A 22709-nucleotide genomic window follows, 5' to 3' on the forward strand; every position below is an offset into this window, starting at 1 on the left:
AGTTGGAAGACTTACCTCTTACCACTTGAGTCAAGGGTTGTTGGCAGAATCAGAATCAGATATTTAATCACAACAAAATTTCACGTTTTATCACGTTTCTAAATGGCTTTTGGTATAGGAAGAGCACTATTTAGTAACGACAGTGCGTTACAAAGGTCAATTTATGTATTTGTTCTTCCTTTACCAAATTAGTATAAGGATGGCCTTATAAGGATCATTCACTAAATAGTGCCAATAATTAGAAGGATTTAGATAAAAAATAATAATAAATTTAATATTTTATTCACTTGTAGTTTCTCTCACATAAACAACCAAAAACCTAATATCGTACTACTATCAACATCACCATTACTATTAAAAAAACTTGCAAAGTTTACCATCACTATAGTCTTAGTTTCGAGTTTTTAATGATGTCTCAAGATCTCATGGATGAGGAACCACCGTTAATGAAGGAGGCAACCTACATCAAGAAAGAAGATTCGTTTGACTTAAACGTAGACATCGACTTAAACGAAACCATCAACTTAAACAAGGACATCAACTTAAACGAAGTTATCGACTTAAACAAAGACATTTCTAAATGAAGATAATATGCATCAGGTAAAGAAATATCATTTTCTTGTCTTCCTCTATGGTTGAACAAACGTTTTAGGGTTTTAGGCCTTTTTTTCGTAAAGAATTTTCGGTTGGATCGACTGAAAAAGACAACAAATTTCGGTAGGGTCGAGTGAAAAAGACAATAAATTTCGGTCGTAACGGCTGAAGATGACAAATTTCGGTTGGGTCGATTGAAAAAGATAACAAATTTCAGCCGGCCCCGCTAAAATAGTAACAAATTTCGGCTGAAGTGGTTGACATTAGTTTGTTTTTTCAACTGCTCTTGCCGAATTTTTTTTTAAAATTTTCAGTTGGTATTCATGAATTTTTATTTATACTAAGCAAAATTTATTTTATGTAAATGTCGCTTATATATTGTTCGAGTTACATCCTTGTTTGTATTCCTCATTGCAATATTGATACTTGAAATCTTCAAAAATTACTTTAACTAGTGTTAAAATCCTAAAAATCTATGGAGAAATCAAGCAATAACAAGAATTACAAACTCTCTATGAAGATGAGTGTTGTGTTAGTCATCTAGGGTTTAGGTTTCTATCTCTATATCTCTTTTTTTTTTATAGAATCAAACAGATTTAGGACTTTTCTCCTTTTCAAGATGTTTATCTCTCTTTTCTTTCTTTGATTTGATCGAAGATTTTAGGTCGAACATAATTCTCTCTTCTCTCTCGAAGGTTTTTAGTCGAACAGGAGGATACTCTCTTCTCTCTTTTTTGGTCCAAAATAGTTTGATGGGAGGGACCAAAGTATAAATTTGAGATATTTTTAAAAAAATGTTTATCCCTCTATGCTCTCCCTATCTAATGCACTACCTTTGCTAAAAAAATGTTCTTCCTATACCAAAACCCTTCTAAATCTTACAGAAGTTTTATAGTTTTTTTTGTTGAAAACAGAAGGTTTCTAGTTGAATCGACATTTGAATGATATGAAAAAGTTGTTACAGTATGGTCATTTAGCGCTATAAAATGATGATTTTCATGAATGTCCATATTTTGCAAAAAAATTACTATAATGTAGAAACATTATCTCGTTAAAACTATTATAATGTTGAATCGACTCAAGGGCTTGCTTGTAGTAGTAGTAGTAATATAAAACCCATTCATCAAAAAAAAAAATATACAACCCATTCATTCTTTGGCAGATTGGAATCTAGTGGATTAACATTATCTTATCATGTGATGTATTGTCAAGGAATCACAACCTTCTCCTTGTTATTATTAAAGATCATTTACAAGTGTAATAGTTTACATTATTGACTTTGGTGCCATCTATGCTCCACCATGATATGCCCTAATTCAAAATTTTGATGATGAAAAGCTAATCATTTAGATGATAATACCCAGATTTCTGATTGGACAATTAGGCATGCTTGCAAAATGCAAATACTAATAATTAGGTATATCCTTTATAAAACAAAAGTTTCATAACTTTTCATCTTGTGTTTTGATTCTTCATTTTTGTTCAAAGAAAAGATTGGCACAAAGAAGTTATACTATCAAAATTGGTATTTCATTCAAATAAAATATTACAAAAGTTTGTTATACTATTCACCCCAAGAAAAATCCTACAAAATTGCAATTGCGTAAACTAAAAGAGTACAAATTTTCGAATAACACTTACCACCCTCTTCACCTGTTATACAAACCCCACTTAAACAGAGATTTGATTTGGTTCGTGAACCTGAAAAAATAACCCATTTTTAAACAAACTAATAAAGTTTTCACTAATTCGATATTTATAATCTAGGGCAGCACATGTAGAAAGAAAAAACATATGATATTTTACCTGTTGTGCATTTAGAATTGTGAATTGCTGAGGAAAGTGATCATGCATCTAGTACTTTGGAACATTTTATCAACTTTCTGCCATACTGAAGCTTGAATTTCTAAAAGTTCTCTTGCCCTATCTTGTAGTTGTGAATGGCGTCGAATTGTTTCACCGTGTATCTGGCAGAATTGGGATATTAGAACATTCATAACACAATATTTCTCAAATACTTCAATAAAACTGAACAAGAACCAAGAAAAAGAGCAGTGTTAATTCTCCTGAAACTTGAATTAATGTTTAGGAGGCCCATAAAATGAAAAAATAGGCAAAGCTAGTGGTTCGGGTGGGATTTGGTCCCGATCTCAGCTCACTACGGCTCGAGCACGACCCGAAGTGAGTGTGTCACAAGCGAGAGACCTTGCCCACCACTTATAAATATTATACATGTTCATACATGTAAGCTTCTCCTTATTTTGTTCCTCCCATCTTTTTCTCTCTCTCTAATCTCCTAAACCACAACTTGAGCCAAGTTCACGAATTTTCACTCGGTCTTGGCTGTAGCCGAATCCAAAGTAACTCTTGTGTTTACTCGAAAGTCCGGGTAGGCGGCAATACAGTCAACGATATCACTGTCACGACTTCTTGGCGACTTAGAAAAGAATGCAATAGAAGTTCATATTCGGCTGTAACACTACGAAAATAAATATGTACCTGGAAAAAGAAAACATGTTGGACAATCTAAAATATTAGTTGGTAGTTTACCTTGAGGAACAATCTAATGACAGCTTGGATGAACTCGAAGTTGTTTCTGCAGGACATCTCATGAATAAAGTAATCCAATAGAAGTTCAATTGAGTGCATCTCCGGTCTATTCTCGGGTTCCTGTTCATCATCGTCATCAATAATCTGAAGAATCCGCAGTTCCATATCTAGGTCTGAAGGAGATAATCCCTTGATGTGATCTGTGAATGATGTAACTGCATTGTAGAGAATAAAAGAAATCAATAACACAATATGATTTTACACGAGTCTAAGGTAAAATCGAGAAAGACTGAAAAAGTAAGGTAAACTGGCAAGTCCCAACAATGATATCAACACCAGAGACAGTGTGACAGGCCCAAAAAGTAATAGTTGATAATCATCTCTAATAGAATTATAACTACTTTGCATCAAATGCTAAGTTGGAACTAGAAAGTGAAATACACAAAAAAATGCCGTGGACTAGATGGTCACGAATGACGATCATCTGATGGGATTTGCTCTCTGGGAAGAACTTCAAGCTGAGGACTGGTGAATTGACAAACAGTATTCACAAATATCTTCATTAACTTCGAAACAAACGTAAGAAAGAACACTTACAGTTCTTGTTATCTGCCGATGTCTGAAGAAGTTGCAAGAAGATGGAGGATTGTAGATCAGGTTTTCTTTTGCTATGCTCCAATTCATCACTTTTTTCCTTCTCTTCCGAAGACATGTCACTTGGTTTGAACAATATTTCACCTGAAACAGTTGGAACTATAGGCAGGAAGAATGGTGTTTTCTCTGGCTTTTTTGGCGGCTCAATTGGCTTATTGCGAACCTGCGAATTGCGTATAAAATTATTTTCAATGTTAAAGAAAAGATAAATGATTAGCCTAGAACGGCAAAATATTCAGGCATAGATGAATGTCCCCAGCTGACCCTGATCCAGACTGCTTAGGTTGCCATTACAACCCAAGTAAAATACAAAGTACCAACATATCTGCACCTAGGAAGTACCCTTTAAAATGATAAATGTGGTCTACATGTAAACGAAACAAAAGGACAGTACAAAATACAAGATACATTTTTCGGTAACAATTCAGTTGATAAATTTAGAAGACCATACCAACCTTTATGATGTCTAAGTTGATTAGACTATGCCACTGACTCTTGGGCAACAAAGATAAGGTAACAAGATCCGGAATCTGGTAATTCGATAGTGGAGCACCAACAATGTCCATGTTTTCGGAGTGTTTCAGGTTAGAGACTTCTGAATCTTCATCCACGTGTTCTTTTGAAGCTATACCTGGCAATTTAACGCTCACGATATCTTTCCCGCTTGCATATAGATTCAAATTAGAGCCTCCAGAGAACATTGACTGATTAACCCTGATACATTACCAGGACGCAATTGAAAGTAAGAAACTGGACTAGAACATTTTGAAAAGGCCGCAGGCTCGTAAGTAATATTCTCATTTCTCGCAAGTGTCTCAAATCAAGAAAGGTCGTGCACAAACCAGAAGTGAACTACAAGTAAGATGATTAGATGACTAGCTTTAACTCACCACAAGTAGACACCATTTTGCTCAACATGGGAAGTTGCTAAGACATCCATATTGGGTGAGAGAGATAAAGCTGTTATAGATACATCAACCTGTATAGCATCTAGCTGTCTTGCCAAGATAACATCCCAAATTCTAAGAGTCCCGTCCATGCTAGATGATAGAAGCCACTTTCCATCTTCACTGAAACAAGCATCTGTAATTCGGTCTGAATGACCTTCAAATTTACGGACCATTCTAAGAGCCACAACGTCAAATAAACGTATGACCATATCATCTGCTACAGTAGCTAAAAGACCTGCAATTTTCAACCACCACAAGAATGATGTTGTTTGCAGAATTAAAATACAAAAGTGAAAACGGCGAGAAAAAACACAAGTGAAACATTACCATTCGACCGATGATAAACAATTTTGGCCACAGAGGAACCAACATCCCATTTAGATTTCAGTTCACGCCCCTTGAAATCCCATACCTGCAAAGAGATCAGAAAAGCTTAAGGGAAAAAACAAAATGACACATTATGTTGTTGGTAGATCATGGGCACATCCATTCTAATGGATTAGCCAGGATACTACAAATGACTATAAAGGAGAAATTATTCAGTAGGTAAAGCATCATACATACTATACAATTGCCTGATCACCTGATTCAATAACCACAGACACCAACTTTCATACCACTTAACCATCAAATTATATATATTCACAGTCTACTTCTTTTATATGAGTGACACCATCTATAACATTTCGAAAACAAAGTATATATTTGTCAAGGGAACAGAAGAAATACGAGATTGCAGAGAACTTATATATCAAACCAATTGAATGGTTGATTAGTTTCCCTTTGTGTATTTACGTAGTATATATGGACTGCTGTTTGAGGTATGTCCTTGTTTTCAAAAACTCTTTTAAACAAAATATCAAGTGAAGGGCTTGAGTTAAAAAAGAAAACCACGAGGTATCAGACCTTTATATCTCCATGATATCCCGCACTTATCATAAGAGTGTTTGTAGCATCACAAGCAACTCCAACCACCTCCCCATCATGAGCATGGTTTCCTTTTTCAGATCTGTCCAGGTAGTTACCTCTGCTCTGTCCGGATTGCAGATTAAACCGCTCAATCCATCCACCTTCTGTCCCAAGAATAGCAAAATTGCCACATGCACTGATAGTGCAAGCCTGTCAAAAGATCTCTCAAGAATATCACTCTCATGTATGACTTCATAGAAAACAGGTGAACAAGTCTCTATTACTCATCTTTTTTTACCAATTAATAAACCAACTCCGGGAACAGAGAGACATAATGTGAATTGTGTAACACTTCGAAAGCATACCTTAATAGGTGTCTGGTTTTCAACTGACGGTGTCAGGATATGCTCACCGAGAACAAAGTTTTGTAGTCTCCATACATATGCTCGTGCCGTATCCATATGACAGGTAACAACATTGCACCAGTCACGTTCACGAATTTCAGCTATATTTCGTTGCACACAAAAGAAAAGGCAAATCAGGTTAATCATATTAACCTAAAGAACCCAGACATGAAATATGCAAAATACCTTTTACTTGTACCAATGTAATTATTCTCATCCTTATTTCTTTGCTTCCAACATATTTTGAATTTTGTTAATTCGTTACTAAGGTAATTGTTTAAGTTGTATTTTGACTTCCTATTTCATGGTACTTCAAGGAATTTTACTTCCTTTCTTTTTTATTTTAGCACTACAGACCAAGACTACAGATTAACCCGGGAAAGAAACATTATTTTATTAAGTAGTAAAATGATGAAACTAGAAGAATATTAATAGACTTCAGGGCAGTCTGCATCAGCTCTGGCCTCAGTTTCAAACTACGTCAGGAACCCAACTTCTATATAGAGACAACTCTAGGTCAAGATAAAGTAAAAGGAAAGATGCTCTCAACAAAAGATATCTTATCAACCTCAACATAAACTGACTAGTGACTACAAATGAAGGCCATCTCAGCCAGCGTTCGATTTCCTTCCATTGAGGCCAGGGAGCTGTAGTTACTTCCTACGTGGAGTTGCCTACGATGATTGCAATTAAGATACCATGATGATATTTATCAACAAGAGACACCATGGAGACATTATATATGTTGTAACTTATCGCCATATATAGAGAGAACTTACCAACATCAAATGATATAACAGGCTTCAATTTAATCTCTTCTTCCTGAAATAAGTAACAACTTGATCAAATATTTAAATATTAGAATCAGCTCATCCACTCTATCAGGTAACCGTAAATGTTGCATGTACGAGCAAAGGGATAGAACCTCTCTCCCATGGGTCTAACTGGAAAAAAAATGAACTTACATACTAACAGAATCTACAACAATGACCACCCGAACTCCAGTTACTTAATACTATCTACAAGACTATAATGTTCATTGTTCTTTAACTGGAGCAAGGAAGACTTTGGCAGTATTATTGAATATGGACCTTGTTCTTCTTGTACACTTTCCCTATTTCTATTAGATTGTGACATTCGTGTCAAATTGATTTTGTAGCCTCATAGGGTATTCTGTATAGAAAGTAAATGGTAAACCATCTAGCAAGCATGTATAGAGTAAATTTGCTTAACTATCTGAACTTGCATATCAAGCGCAAATTATCAAGATTCATGTTTCCACACCTAATAAAGCTACATATATTATATTAAAAAGCACAAGGCATTGCTCCTAATATACCTTCATCTTCAGTTTCTTGGCTTTTTTGGATATATGACGCTGGGAAAGCTCTCTACTTTGTTGATCCTGGTCATAAAAGGTTATATTCAATAAGCACAACTTATGGACATCAATAAAAGAGAATAACATGCGTAAAACACCACACATGGACTAAAGGAGCAAAAAACTAGTAGAAGGCAAAGAAAATTTCAGCAAATTATATTAATTCAGAAGCAATAAAATTTAACCGACTAAATAATTATTTCCCCAAAAAATCAAATTTCAGCCTCAAGGTTTCAACCGAGCACACTGCACAAACATCTATTAGACAAATGAGAAAAAACAAATTCACCACAAAACTATTAATATTGACAAACCTGGATGACAGAGAAAAGCCGGAAAGCACGATCTTGACCAGCAGATAAAATATGTCTCCCGTTCGCATAGAACCTTAGTAAGAGCACACAAACGTCTTAGGAAAGATAAGGCTTGATTACATATGTAGCAAACAATACGATAAAGTTGTAAACTGTGTCTAAGGGAGTTGTCGTCTACTTGAGGCCTCTATGAAAGAATAAGTTTAGAGGGCCTCAGAAACGGTGGTTTGCCCTGTGGCGGATGTCAGCGGCCCAAGCCCAACAGAGTTGCGTGTGGGACCTAGCTGAGTGAAAAAATAAGTAGAAGTGATGAAAAATGCATGTATTATCGTGATGGACCACTTCTATCTACGAACGCCACGTGGACATGAATACATCAGGAGCAAGATTGATAACAAAAACAGTGTTCTAGTATCATTATCATGAAACTATTAATATTGGCAATCATAGTATTTCATTAATATCATTAATAACGGTTATAATAAATAGTTATTGATCTAGTTAATCATTATTATTACTAAACTGCTGATGACCAATCAAACCTATTATCATAATTGTTATAGTAAGTATTGCTTTTCAGAATATTTGGACTCCAAAAGTTCGATAAGATCCACTGGTGAACTTTCATCCACTTCCTCTGTATTCTCCATTATGTGATCAATTACATAGACACCCTTAAACAGAAAAGAAATAATATAATATATCAGAAGGGCAACATACAAAAGAAGTGCTCACCTTATGCAAAGTGGTGGAGCACTGTGCCCGCTTCTGAAGCGTAATAGACGAGGATCACCATCGCTTGTATCAAAGATCCACATCTGCATAAAGTTAAAGTGAAGATGCAAATATTTAATCGAAGAGAATAGAAATCATAAAAGGAAATGTGTATATAATTTTGAAGGCACAAAAGGCCAGTGCATGTATACTACTTATTTTAGTTTTTAACACAATTTTGTAATGCTCCAAGTATGAGCCTAGTCTGAGGTGGATGATATCTGGTCAAAATGTTCTTTATGCACCTGACAAAAAATCCCCCAGGGCTGTCTGAGTCTATCTACAGAGAAGACCAGTGCTAGTTAACTCCTAGTAATATGCCAAGTCAAGACCAGCTCAACCGAGTCTCTAGTCAAGTTATATAACGAGTTACTCAATAGCTAGCCCAGAAAAGAAGAGTGATTCAATAAGAGAGAGAAGCAGCATCAGCAGCTGCTCTGAGTTCATAAGAAACCCTCAAACAGATACAAAGCTCGAGTTCTCGAATTACTTTAATCAGTTGTAAGCATATAGATCAGCACAGCTCAACATTCTAGGAGCAGACAAGTGCATAAACTACAAAAATCAATAAATATATATTACGGGGTCAAACCTTAGGCATTAACATGAGAAAGCATGCCGGCATATTTATATTACGCTATCAAGCTAACAGATTTTTTAGATAGATAGTAGTAAGCAAAATCATAGTCACATTGCTAAAATAGTTACCTGCATATTTTTCCGCAAAATTTTATCAAAGTCTCAACTCAACCACATAAAACAATCAGGTAGCAAGACAAGTGGAAAGAAAATATATAATCACCTTTATTGAATTATCAGCTGCAGAACTCATAAGCACAGGTTCATTAGCAAAGAAATGCAGAGATACTATTGAACTGTCATGAGCATCTTTTATAACTGATTGTAGCCTTCTTTTCTCAAGATTCCATATGCTTATAACACCTGATGAACCTCCTGATGCTAGAAGAGGCTGTCCATCTTGAAGGAAAGACAAGAAGATGATGAGTACAAATTCAAAGTTATCCGACTAGCTGAATCCTTATTAGAATAGAAGTTCAAATTTAGTTCCTAATTTCGTAAAGGAGTTTGATTTCCTTCGGACTAAGGTTTGTAGTAGTTATATTAGTATGTGAATTCTATTGATATATGGACTGGATATGTTTCAATTTTAATTGGAAAACCGATAAGCAGAGGATTTTGTTTGTCTCACATAGAAAGGGTTGATTCCCACAAATAGATGGTTCACAGTCAATAATTTATATTATTGAAGAGTTGATAGTTCAGCTAACAACTATTGTAGGAAAATCCTTATACGATGCTCTTGATCAATGGTGAAATGTATATAGAAGCTCCCACCTACACATTTTCATCAAAATTCTCAAAGCAAGGTATGATGTAATGTGTGTATCATCGTCTCACATATCTCTAAACCAAATTCAAATCTTAATGCTCAAATGATTTATTGATTTGCAACGAATGAATTTTTAAATCCACACAAACTGTCACAAAGACCTAAAACGTTATTAAAAACATGGCATCTCACATAATAATGTTTCATCTTGACAAGCTCGCAGTTTCTCTTGTCTTGTCTCTATGCTTGTTCAAAATAAAAATTCTTAAGCTGGAACAATTAACCAATGTTTAAAACCTATTACGCCAATTAAATAATTCCTCAGAAATACAGCACAGAATCATAGTACAGCCTGAAGTTACCTGTTCTGAAAGATAAGGCAGTCACAGCACCTCGAGTAGAATGTGTAAATGTAAATAACTCTTCGTCATATTTAACGTTATGAACGTGAACGTTACCATCAGCACAGCCAACAGCAACCACATCTAGTGCGGGTGAGGAAACACAACAACTGATAGATGAATTCCACCCCTTAAAATCATATATTTTCTTTTGTGTGCTGATGTTCCAAAGCTGCAGCGATCCTTCTTGGCTTCCAATTATAACCTAAGATGCAAAACTTTTAGAAGGAGTTTCCTGTGACTGGAGCTGTTGCTCGATTGAAGACCAAAAAATGTATAAATACTTTAAACGTAAGAGCAGAGAAGTGCAATACTTTATTTAAGTAAGTCTCAGGGTGCATTATGCAGGTAGGAGTGAACCCATCTCCAAGCAGAATGTGACTAATTGGAGCAAGATTCTCATCAATCCCTTTAAATGCCCATATGAATAGGTTACCTTTAACATCAACACTTAGGATGTGATCTCCAAACAAAAGTAACTTATTGACCTTTTCACTGTGCCTGTTCCATATTGCTACCTGTTCAGAATACATCGGTGTCAGACACTGAAGAACATAAAACCGGGCAAGCATTAAAAGGGAGGATGCTTGCTTCATGCATGCCCATCACTTTATTGTTCATGTAAGCAAAGAAATTTCATCTTTGGCCAGGTAGACCACTTCGAAAAGAAAAAATTTCAATTAACAACCTGGTGAGCGCGCTTGAAAACAGCAATCTCATTCCCATATGCAGCAAATGTATAATCACGGTAAGTTGCAAGCGCTCGAATCTTCTTTGGCAATTGAGGTCCTTCGTAAAGAAAAAAAACATGAACTGTAAGTATGTAATTAAACACTATAATCTACACAAAAAACTTAGAAAACAAAATGTAATATTTCATATCGGATAATTTTAACCTAATCTACATTTGGTTGACTACAAAAACTAGTACCTCCGCGATTACGACGTACTAGTTATCTAAACAAAAGCCACTCAATGTTTATCAGGATCTGATAAACTTACATATTATGATGCTTCAAGTTAGGAGAAGAAAAAAGATTTACACGACCTATTGGCATTTGACAAATCTAGAAAGACATTCGTTTTCAACTGTTCTCCATCACATTTTATGTGCAAGGACAACTCAACAAATGAAATGTGGTATTGTAAGTACTCTCTGTTCTTTTTCAGTAAATTCATTAAACTTCCAAAAAATGTAGGCCATATACTTATCTCTCTTGAGTAAACCAAAAAATCACCCAAGAAGAGATGGAAGGTATCACACTTTTCAGATCACTCAGCAATAACTAAACAAACACTGCAGAGTTTCCCTTCATTTTTTGACAGATTTATTACCTGGCTACCAACTTCTGTGCAAGTCTACCAAGAGTACAAATATATATCAGACCCGAAGAAGGGCAAATGCGAAGGATGAGTCAGATCTTTACAACAATTTTTTTATTTTAAACAAATTCTTAATGGTAACTGGGATTGCTACGCAAACCACCTATACATGCCAGAGAGATCTACCAAGACATTGACGAAAAAAGATAGAACTGAAGTGGACGGAACCGACTATTTTCTTTGTTTATATTGGACAGAGTGGGTATTAAGATAGAAGTCCACCAAGCATTTAAATTAGAGCACAAGAGTGAATAGTTGCCTATATGTGTAAATATTACAAGACCACATAGCAAAATGCAGTAGATGCAACGTTTAGCTCGAACAAAAGATTTGTGATATACCAAATTCAAACCCCATTGTATCATTTGTACAAGAAACAAAACGGAAACGAACAAATGCCTCGCTAACAAGCATCAATATAATTAAATCATAATCATCAGGTTAATTATACGAAACAAGTAAACAATTCATACACGTTAACATAACGAAAAAAAATAAAAGCTTCGAGTAACGAAACTTACCTACAAGAACCAATGTCAATTTAGCACACTGAAATGGATGAAACAATTCAAATTAGTTTCCGATTACCACTGAAAGTATACTTGTAGTATTAAGGGAATCATATAAAAGCAGACATTAAGTAAATCAAGACAGCAAAATAATTGTTAGGGTTAACACCTATTTAACCACTAAGAAGTCGAGCTAGAACTTATAGTTGAACTTCAAACTACCAATTCTAGAGAGAGAAGGAGAGAGGTTGGAGTTAAAACATACGTTATAAATTTGCCAAGCTTTACCAACACTGACGGTGACGAAGGTTTCAGTACCCAATCTCTGAACAGAGAAAGGAACACTGCTCGTAATATAACCGATAGCCCTAAATGGTTCAAAAATTCCCATCGTTTTGTTGTTTCTTTTGCTCCCTGGTAAGAGCTGACAAGAAATTAGGGTTTATGAAGAAGAAGAAGAAAGAAGAAGAAGAAGGTTTGAAGGGTTTATGATGGAAGGAATTAGGTTTCCTCACACTAATAAAATTGATAGGGGCCCGACAGGCCAGATCTAAGGGCAGCTCTATTTATGTTAAAAGCGCTTTTATTGTAACCCCCCCCCCAATCAAATTTGTGAAATTGCTATAAGCTCCCATCTTTCAAACGAGGCACCCCTAGAGTGTATAGGCACTAACAACGTTCTTCGGTTCCGTTAGCGTCTCCTTAGGCTTCATATGGATACGGATAGGTCTCTGTAACGATGGTTTGCTATGCAGTATATGACACGGATACGGAGGCCTCTCTTTGTCTTCTTATCTCTCTCTCTAGGGCTTCCTTCGTGTCACTCTTTTGGGCTTCGTAACCAGAGAGCTCTATTGTGATAAATCACACGATGACACTGATTTATATTAAACGTAGTTTGAAATTTGATTTATGTTAAATTATTTGTAGCAGGATAGTCTATAGGGAAATAGTGTCACTAACTATTGCGGTGCCTATAAAATTTTACAAAAATCCATCCTACATAATGGATAGTCTTAACGGAAAATTTTAATTGCACTCACCATTTTTGTTATATATACGCATCTAAGGTAATTTTGTTGAAGTCCAAGGAGATCTGAGTGTGCGGGTAGAAATGATAAGTGTATATAACCTTTCTCGTCTAACTTTGACTTCATTCTTCGTCATGGGGACTCTGAGTGAGTCTCATTGAGGCAGACTCGGAGACTCAAGGCAGTAGCTTGGTTAGAGATAACCACCTGAACCCTAACGAAACCAAGTTGGGGACTAGCGTGGAACAACAAGCCTAGCCTTAGACTTGGATAAATACTGGTCAAACTTGTACAAAAACTTACAACTAATGTTATCTTTTCGTATCTACTTTCACGTTCACGTATATAATAATCCAACTATATGTATATAGTTATTCTAGTTAGAAAATTTTGGTGTGAATATTCCTATCTTTGATCCTTTAGACAAGGGTCCGATGCCTATGTAACAAAATATAAAAAATGGAAATTGAGATTTTATTTATGTCGGTTACCCGGAACAAGTGACAAGTCCAATGTACCATGTTATAGTTTTGTGATACACTGAACCCATATGGTTATGAGTATTACATCACCAAATCTCTTTGCCATTGATAAACCACACAATATCAACATTAAAATAAACTTCTATTATGTGAAATATTTTCTCACAAGACTTATTTTTTTTTTTTTTGGAAACCGATTACATTGTCGTACAATTGGCATTGAATATATCAAAGATATGATTAGCTTGCTACCCGCCCACTCAAACTCTAACATGACCTGGCCTATAGCCCACTCAAACATAACCTGGCCTATAGCCCAACTAGATAATGGCCTAAAGCCCAACTACACTACCTTATTTACACCCTAATAATCTCAATTCAAATAACCAAAGATTCCACCTTCTCTGGGATTCGAACCTGGGACCTCCAGGGATTTCTGGAGTTTATGTCAACACCTTGGAACCACTTGGGCTACCAACTGTTGACCTCACAAGACTTATTGTACCATAATAATAATAGATTATTGTACCATAATAATTATACATCATCGTGATAATAACAAAAAAAATGATCATATAATAGTGATAACAATGTCAAAGTAGTTCAAGTTTATAATTGTCATTTATTTTTGTTTAGTAGACAGGTCGGCCATCGGCCGGTCAATCAGTGTGTATTGTTGAAGTTTGAATTCAAGATCTCGGGGAGCAATGTCTCACTTTATTTTCCACACCGAATTTACATCATTTTGTAGATTCTCAAAAGAATTTATCAAAAAAATAGACGTTTTAACTAGGTAATGCCCCCGATTTACAGATCATCCTCATAATAGTTTACATCATTCTAGAATGATAGGAAAACAATTGATCAATTCATGTCTCGTCTATTCAACTAACATTGGTGATTTTTGATACATAATCGTTAAATAACATGTTACAAGTTTTAGAATGAAATAATCCTCTACAAGAACAACAAGATTGGAGAAACCAAAAATTAGATATAAAGATCATTTTGATGTGAAATCTACAAACCATCATATAAAAGTGATTTTGAAGATTTTCCACATTATAAAAGACTTAAATAGAATGAGGTGAGGCATCAACAAAATTATGGAATACCCATTAGCAAACTCTTTAATACAAAGTTGCAACTAGATTATTCCCTTAATACAAGGAGATTTGAACCAAATTTTATTATTTTTATAGAGCACCTTCTTCCTTTTCCATACCTTTTCCCATTTTCTCTCCCATTCTCTCTAGGCTTATCCTTCCTCTTGCTTTTGACTCTTTCACATAAGCAAAAAAAAACTTTTTTTATTAAATAAAATATTATAAATCCAAGAGGTACCCACTATAGCCAACATTAGTTGGATTTTTCTACTAGGACCCAAAAGAAATTATATTTTTAAGAAAAAGAAAAAGATAATTGTTATTAACTTATAGTGTTTTATCCTTGTAGATGTTATCAATTTGATTATTCTATATAATTCAAATTAAAATTATGGTTCAAATAGGTTAAATCAAACCCTTTTTTAATAAATAAAATTAGTTGTGTTGACCCATTTGCTTCTAAATAACAAGGCAAGAGGTTCAAATGGTTCAACCTACTAATTCAAATTCATGAGAAGACATCTCACCAGCTTGTCTTCCCAACTATATTTCTTCAATTCATTATACATAAAAATTGTTGCCTATTGATCATTTATAGATTAGTACCTCGCCCTTTTATCGAAGTAAATCAGTTGTCTACTTATCACGTTCACAGCCGTGTCCCTTTTGTACTTGTAATTTTATAACAACTAAATGAACTATCAACAAAAGAATTATAGTTCAACAAAAAAAAATCTATGAATAAAGTGATTAATCAAGCTAGTTGTGGCTTGTGGCCTTGTGGGTATGTGATGTATGATGTATGAAGTATCGCACTCAATATTCTAGGGTTTATAAGAGTCTACTATCTGCCTCTACCCTCCAACATATCACATGCAGATGAGAATTTTATTAAGCTCGAAATCATTGTTAATATATACATCCATATCTCATAAGTTATCTTGAGGTGGGGATGATTGTTAATTATCAAATTGAAAAAGAACTATATAGATAGGTATAGATACAATAAAAGGTCTATCACCTAACCCTCTAATTGGATTTTATTATGTACTTTCCCTTTCATTTCTTGCTTTTTTTAGGGGCTCCACTTCTCATCTTCCTCCCTATTACACACTTGGATTCGATCTCTAAACCATTTAAAATTCTATTCTATTACAAGGGATCCTTATTATAAACCTTTAATATTTTAACTTTTCGTGTTGAAATACGACAAATTGTATGCGCTCTTTCACATAATTCATTAGTTGTGAATATAATATATAATACTAACATTTCTTCGTGTTGTATATCCAAGAACACACATACGTTAAATGGATTGTTCATGGTTTTTAAGTTAATTAGTTAGTTGGGGTTCTCAATATGTAGGTATTCTCTCTTCTATGGTTAAGGTTGTAAGGTCAAGTTCTAATGACAATTGATATAATCTTTACGCCTACGAAAAAAAAGTAACTAACTTTGCAGTCATACATAAACTAGCATAAGAATGATGATGAGGTGGGGCGTATCCGTACCCCTTCCATGGCTCCAATGAGAGGCGGTAGCTTCCCGTACAACACAAGATTGATCTTAGTGCATGTATGTATTAGTCGCATTCGAATAATGAGGAATCAAATATAATATGATTACTCTATATATATTCTACAAAATATTGACAATCATGTACTCAACTGAAAGTATGGTGAATGGGCCCGGTTGGTAGAAGAAATAGTATTTAGACTTTTGAATGGTAGGGGGAGTAAGGTGATAGATGAGAACCTTCGTTCAATTACAAGCATTCAACACAAAAAAATAGTATTCTTACCCCTGCATGCAGCCCTACACGGTTAGAATCTCGACTAGCTTAGGTAGATGAACACGATTTAACCAATGGAGAAGTGAAGGTAAATGAACAGATTTGGTTGTCTACCTAGGTTGTTCGAGATTTCGTTGAATTATGAGTGTCCGTACAAAAATCACCCAACTGTTAGACGACCAAAAATACATTACATTAATCGAGAAAGAAAATTGTATTTGTTTTGTGGAATCCAACTCATAACCAATTGACTATCTGTACGCGTGGCGAACTTAAACATTATATATTCTTAGTTGCTAAAATATCCATTTCGAATGTGAAACTGTTCTAAGTCTCCTCTCACAAAACTCACACCCAATTATTTGAGGACTAATGGACCAAATATATATGTTAGGAACTTTCCCATGAACCAAAAGATAAAGGAAACCAAAAACAAAAGTTAACAAGTGGAGCCTGCCGTTCTCCACTATCATATATACCTCTTAGGCTCACTAGTACTCTAGTAGTGGTACTAGCAATTTTCAAAGTTCTAGACACCCTACCCTAGAGCACTATTATTTGATTTGGTAGGTATTTGGCTTTCTTTTTTCTTTTTTTTTTTGTTAAAGGAGGTATTTGGCTTTCTACTTGACCATCTTCGTAAATTCATATCGCAAATCCAACTAGACTTTATTATATTTTCGAGTAATAAAGACTACACAGTTTTTCGCCAAAATTATATTTATGTGTATTAAGGACAACAAACTTATAAATACAAATTATTGTCGTTGAAGAAATTAGTTTGATCATGTCTGACCTTATTGATGGCGATTTTTCATATTTCGTGGTGATTTTTTCTTATTCCGACTCAGTGATAAAATTCTAATAAAATTACATTTTGAAGAGACGCCCATATATAATTTTTTTTTTTGAGAGTCCCATATATAATCAAGGGATTTTTTAGTCAACAGTCCAAAATCTGGGGGGTAAACTCAAAAAAAATCCACTCTTGCCCAAAAATAAGTTGCAGGTCCAAATGTCAGTTTTTTTTTTATTCCCCTCTTGCCCTTGGACGGGACATGCTGACGTTTTCCTGAAAAAAAATGTCTGGTAAATAAAATAATTTACCAGTACACGAAAAATTCAAAGTTTCAAAATTCAAACGAAAATTCAAATTCCCGCCCAGCAAACCATCTCTTCCCAGTAAATAAAATAATTTCCCGTACACAAAAATTTCAATTTTCAAATTTTTTTGAAATTTTCAAACGAAATCTTTTTTTCGAAATTTTCAAACGAAATTTCAAATTCCCAGCCAAATTTTTTTGAAAATTTAAAATTCTCGCCCAGCAAAAGTGTCTAGTACAGAAAAAAATTTCCAGTAAATAAAATAATTTCCCGGTCACAAAATCTTTTTTTCGAAGTTTTGAAATTTTCAAACGAAATTTCAAATTCCCGCCCAAATTTTCAAATTTTTTTACGAAATTTCAAATTCCCGCCCAGCAAAAATGTCTAGTACAGAAAAAAAATTCCTAGAAAACTTTCGTTTTCTGGGAATTTTTCGGTGGCAGTTCCGTAAATTTCTGAACAGTACACATTCTGATGGACGGGTTGTCAGATTCTTTTTCAGAAAAAAAAATCGTTTCCCGAGAAATTTCGATGGCAATTTTGTAATTTTCAATGACAATTTTGTAATTTTCGATGGCATGAACGGTAAATACTTTATTTTTTAAGGGCCCTTTATGTAATTTTGACCTCCAAACTGACACATTGGACCTCCCTTTCATTTTCATGCAACTTTGAGTGAGATTTTCATTTTGGTCCCCTTTTCGGACCAATGGCCCAATCCCTCTATAATCAAGTGCCACCTCAATAAGTCAATGTTAATATAGTGAAGCATTTCATAAGATCTTTCTTGATTTATGATGTGTTACACGAAAATTAGGCTAATAATTATTAACCTAGGTTTAGGCATTATCAATCATTTTATTTCTTTATGTCTTATCGTTTTTGCTATATCTGTTACAGATTGGAAACACATATTTGGTAGATGGGATGGTTTATATATAGAGAGCTAGGGTTTCTTTCAATCAGTCAATCCATCAACTTTTGTGGCCCATTTTCCTTCTTCTACCAATCAAATAGTAGGTCCGGTCTCCTTCGATCTTGCCTGTACTAGTAACCAAATCCTTTTACCACTTTAGGTGGAAGTGATTTTATTCACCCCATTGTGTATTTGTGTTATCTTCTGAGGGTAGTTTCGTCATTTTGGGAAAACAAAGTATACTCTTTTCCGACGTTCTGGTATAAATTTACAAGATTTGTTTTGGCCAACATCAGATATACAATTTGAATGTGTATCTACTCCCAAAATTAAGAGGTGATAGGTTTTATGACATTTAAGTATCAAGATGTCTTTCATGATGATAGTTTTAGATTTATACAATTTGTGTATTTATTAGTGATATATCGCACCTTATTAAGTGTTTATATCACAAAATAAAAAAATTATTATGAAAAGCTTATTCGTATTGGAAGTTAGAGAGAATGACGATGGTAAATTTCACTTTTACTTTGAAATATCTATTCATGTAATTGAAAAGGGTCGTACAGACGGTGCACGATTGATGTTTAAACAAGACATTCAGACCACGACAAAAAGACCCGAATTACTATGAATGTGTATTTCTAGAGAAATACAATTTTTAGTTTGAATTCAACTTTTGTTTATAGACTGTGAAGATGAGAGGTTCTTAAGTCTGTATCGAATATAAATTACCATTTGCAATTTCTAAACATTTTATCGACCTATCTAACTACATGTGCATAATCTAAAAAGTTTGTAACATCTAAAAGATAAGTCTCACTAACGCAGAAATCAGCCATAAATCCCCACACAAAAGGTGAAAGCTCATGATATGAAATGGAAAGAAACTATTACTTTTTTTTGAATCACAAGTTAAGAAGAGAAAAAGTAATTTAGAACGCCGACTAGTGGAGCCCGCCCTCCTCCACTATCACTATTTCACTAATTCAACTCCACTACTCAAAAGATCTAAAGCTTTCAATCCACCATTTAGGTGTTTCACTCCCCCTTAAACCAATTTTCCTGCAATTTTGGTTTGATTGGGTTTGGTTCTGTTTCTATCAAGTGCCCAATTCAATTTCAGGCTTTCTCTTTATCACTGTCTGCATTTACTTTAATTTTCTTGGTACTATTTTTCTTCATTGATTCAGGTTAATTCAACAATTACAAACAAAGTATTTTATTGCGAAGGGTAATAAGGTGTCAGTAACATGTTGGAACTCGATTGTCATAAAGATGTTTAAACTTTATTAAGATTTTATATCGATTTGTTGGCGTACTTAATCGATTTGATTGTATCACTTCAGTATTAAATATAAGTGCTTGGAATATAAATGATAAAACCGATCTACATGACCATGTTAAATATTATATATGAACAAGTGAGATATTGATGTGTTGTAATTCTATAAGAGTCAGAAAAAATCCAACATTTCATTATTTATATGATTAATAATATAGTTCCAACTAATTGTTGATTTCTACTTGCAATTAGAGTTAATATGAGACATCCAAATTTCGAGAATAGTGTCAACTTGTGCACATATAGATGTCACACAATGCAAATTTTGAACTTTTTTGGACCACCAAGGGCTGCTTTTTACCCTATTCAATTATGTTGCTATGTCTGTACCACTTTAGTGTTCAATAAAAATCTCTTAGATGGGATGGTTTCTTATGGTTTCTTTCTATTTATCAATCAATCCCTTCCACTTGTTGGCCCCAGTTTAGAGCCAGACCATCAACCAACCAATCAAAATAGTGGGTCATATCTTCCAACTTTTTTCTAATACAAATATCTTCCCAAACTATCCTTGGAATTAAATACTAAGAGAGGGGTAAGTTGGATATTTGGATGTGTACTTTATGGATAGGATAAACAGCGCATGTTAGCTTTAAACCATGAATAGGAGCGGCTGCTCCCCCAAAGTTAACAAGAGTCCCGCGTGCCAGCGTGTCAATATTCAAACGACTATTTGATTTCGAAATTTTCAAAAAATCTGACACGTCCTTTTCTTTAACCGGCATATTCTCCCATGTTGTGGACGACATTAGTACGGAAATACGTATCCCATACACAAACGATTCTTTGATTCTCTTCTCCTTCCCTCTTCATGTTGAGAGGTTCTCCTTTGTCCCATGCCAATGTTTTTGTGATATTGGTTTTGTGTACTGCGAAATAGATACACTACCAAATGAGATTGTTAGCGGTGGATAGTAGTTGGACATTTTTTATCTGTAACATGGCTCGCGAGGGTGTTCAAAGATTGACTACAGGTGTACGCTCAATTTTAGTAACTACCGATCTCTTACAAAGGGATTGTGCAACCTTTTACAAACAACCAATCCCGTACCTCGGTACCTGTGTGAAGTGATAGTAAAAGCACAAAAAATATCGACAACTGCTAAGGTTGTGACGTTACATTATTCAACCCATTTAATTTTGACATTCATTCTCGATGAAAACAATTGATCACCAAGATTTAGTCAATCTATATAATAAAACAGAAGGGAAAAGGTTGATTAGGACAAACATATTTTTTTTTTATTAAAGGATATTGTCTATAAGACCTTCCCAAAATTTAAATCTAGTCCTTCTTAGAAATAAAATAACTAATTTAAGAAAGAAAAAAAAAGATATTGTAAGGATTAAAAAAATTCGTCAACACCTGGTTGCCCTAGTGGCTTGAAGTGTTGACATATACTCCAAAAGTCCCTAGAGGTCCTGGGTTCGATCCCCAGAGGAAGTGAAATCTTGGGGTTATTGATTTTGGGATTATTATTATAAATAATGTATTTGGGTTTTAGGCCATAGTTAGTTGGACTTTAAGTCATAGTTTAGTTGGGTTTTAGGACTGTTCTTGTTAAAAATTAGGTTTGTTCTAGTTAATTTTCAAATAAAGAAAGCAAAATCTCTTTCTCTCGATAAAATTGTGCCATTCCTAGAAATAAAATAACCATGGGAAGTTTTATAAGGCCTCCCTAATTTTGTTAAAAGGCCTCCCCATGAACCATTTTACTTGCTAAATTATCACTGAGGGGAGGCCTTTTAACAAAAATGAGGAGGCCCTATAAAATCTCCCAATAACCAATTTAAGAAAAAAAAAACAAAAGAAATTGTAAGGATTAAAAAAAGGAAATTGAAATTTCTCTTTCTTTCAATAAAATAACTATTTAAGAAAAAATAATTTGTCAAATTTGATTGATATTGTTCGTGTCGTAGGGCAATAATATACCCTAGTATAATTAAATAATAAATAAAGTAAAAGTAGAAACAAACATGAAATAATTTCATGTGTAGTTTTTATTAACATTAGGGAAATTTCAAAAATGCCACTAACATGATAGGAATTTCGACCAACTTAATGAAAATGTAGCAAAAAGCGAGAGAAAGAAAACTAAAAACAAATATCCGTCCTTCATCTTCATTTTTTATTTCTAGATTTATGGTAGATATCTCTCGATGTTCTCAGCATTAATTGATCTTGATCTCAGTTAAACTTCTAATATGGTTGTGTAATTGAAAATACTTAGAAACTCTAAGTTTGTGGTAATTCAATTCAAAATCGATTAACAATGCATGGAGAAGATCTAGACATTATATTCTTGGTTGCTAGATATCTCTTCTTACATGTGGGGCTATTTTCACACGCCCCTTCACGTGGGTCGTTGTTTGAGCCAACACGTGTGTTTTTGTTTTATTCGGGTGACGTTGAACACATGTGTTTTTTTAAGCCTATCACGTGTGAGTCTAGCTCTGATAGCATGTTAAGTTCGTGGTCATCCAACTCAAAACCAATTAAAAATGAGTAGAGAATATCTAGACATTATATGTTTGACTGCTGGATATCACTTTTTCCATGCGAGACTATTCTTATACATTCTTGTAAATAGTAATGTTTGGTATTAAATATTATCATTGTGAATGTTATCTTTTGTGTATTATTGTTAAGAAGTAAAAAAGAAAGCCCAACATTTTGATTGAATTGATGAAAGCAGTAGAATTTGCAAGGACCGTAAGGACAATATTGCAGTTATTCAATTTACGCAAGACGTATTGTT

General features: G+C 34.3%; 1 protein-coding gene across 2 annotated transcripts; it reads right to left on the reverse strand.

Moving 5' to 3' along the window:
- Window positions 1-2105: 2105 nt before the first annotated feature.
- Window positions 2106-12858, reverse strand: LOC147563832 (transducin family protein / WD-40 repeat family protein). 2 transcript variants are annotated; one of them, XR_015225392.1, is made up of 19 exons: window positions 12440-12732; window positions 12187-12214; window positions 10971-11071; window positions 10597-10800; window positions 10244-10487; window positions 9333-9508; window positions 8492-8574; window positions 7757-7829; window positions 7401-7466; window positions 6841-6883; window positions 6023-6162; window positions 5655-5867; window positions 5076-5160; window positions 4689-4983; window positions 4254-4512; window positions 3742-3961; window positions 3145-3359; window positions 2296-2561; window positions 2106-2247 (listed from the first exon to the last, which is right to left on the reverse strand). XR_015225392.1 is itself a non-coding variant. In XM_086641090.1 (19 exons), exons 1-18 carry the CDS (start codon window positions 12563-12565, stop codon window positions 2412-2414), a joined length of 2721 nt encoding a protein of 906 aa, XP_086497216.1. In that variant the 5' UTR covers window positions 12566-12858; the 3' UTR covers window positions 2106-2295; window positions 2401-2411. The 2 variants fall into 2 exon arrangements, 1 of the variants encoding a protein (XP_086497216.1); XM_086641090.1 differs by having other exon boundaries at window positions 2106-2295; window positions 2401-2561; window positions 12440-12858.
- Between the last annotated feature and the right edge of the window lie 9851 nt (window positions 12859-22709).

Source organism: Eschscholzia californica, unplaced genomic scaffold (assembly GCF_041429995.1).
Source record: "Eschscholzia californica isolate CP2 unplaced genomic scaffold, dmEscCali1.0.p SCAF_1, whole genome shotgun sequence".
Lineage (NCBI taxonomy): Eukaryota > Viridiplantae > Streptophyta > Magnoliopsida > Ranunculales > Papaveraceae > Eschscholzia > Eschscholzia californica.

Excerpts from the sequence above, each read along its gene's own strand:
- LOC147563832 (XM_086641090.1), bottom strand. The coding sequence starts at position 12,565 with ATGGGAATTTTTGAACCATTTAGGGCTATCGGTTATATTACGAGCAGT. Across the intron at positions 3,360-3,741 it reads ATCGGCAGATAACAAGAACT|TTACATCATTCACAGATCAC; the intron begins GTAAGTGTTCTT and ends TCTACAATGCAG. Across the intron at positions 2,562-3,144 it reads TCATTAGATTGTTCCTCAAG|ATACACGGTGAAACAATTCG; the intron begins GTAAACTACCAA and ends CAATTCTGCCAG.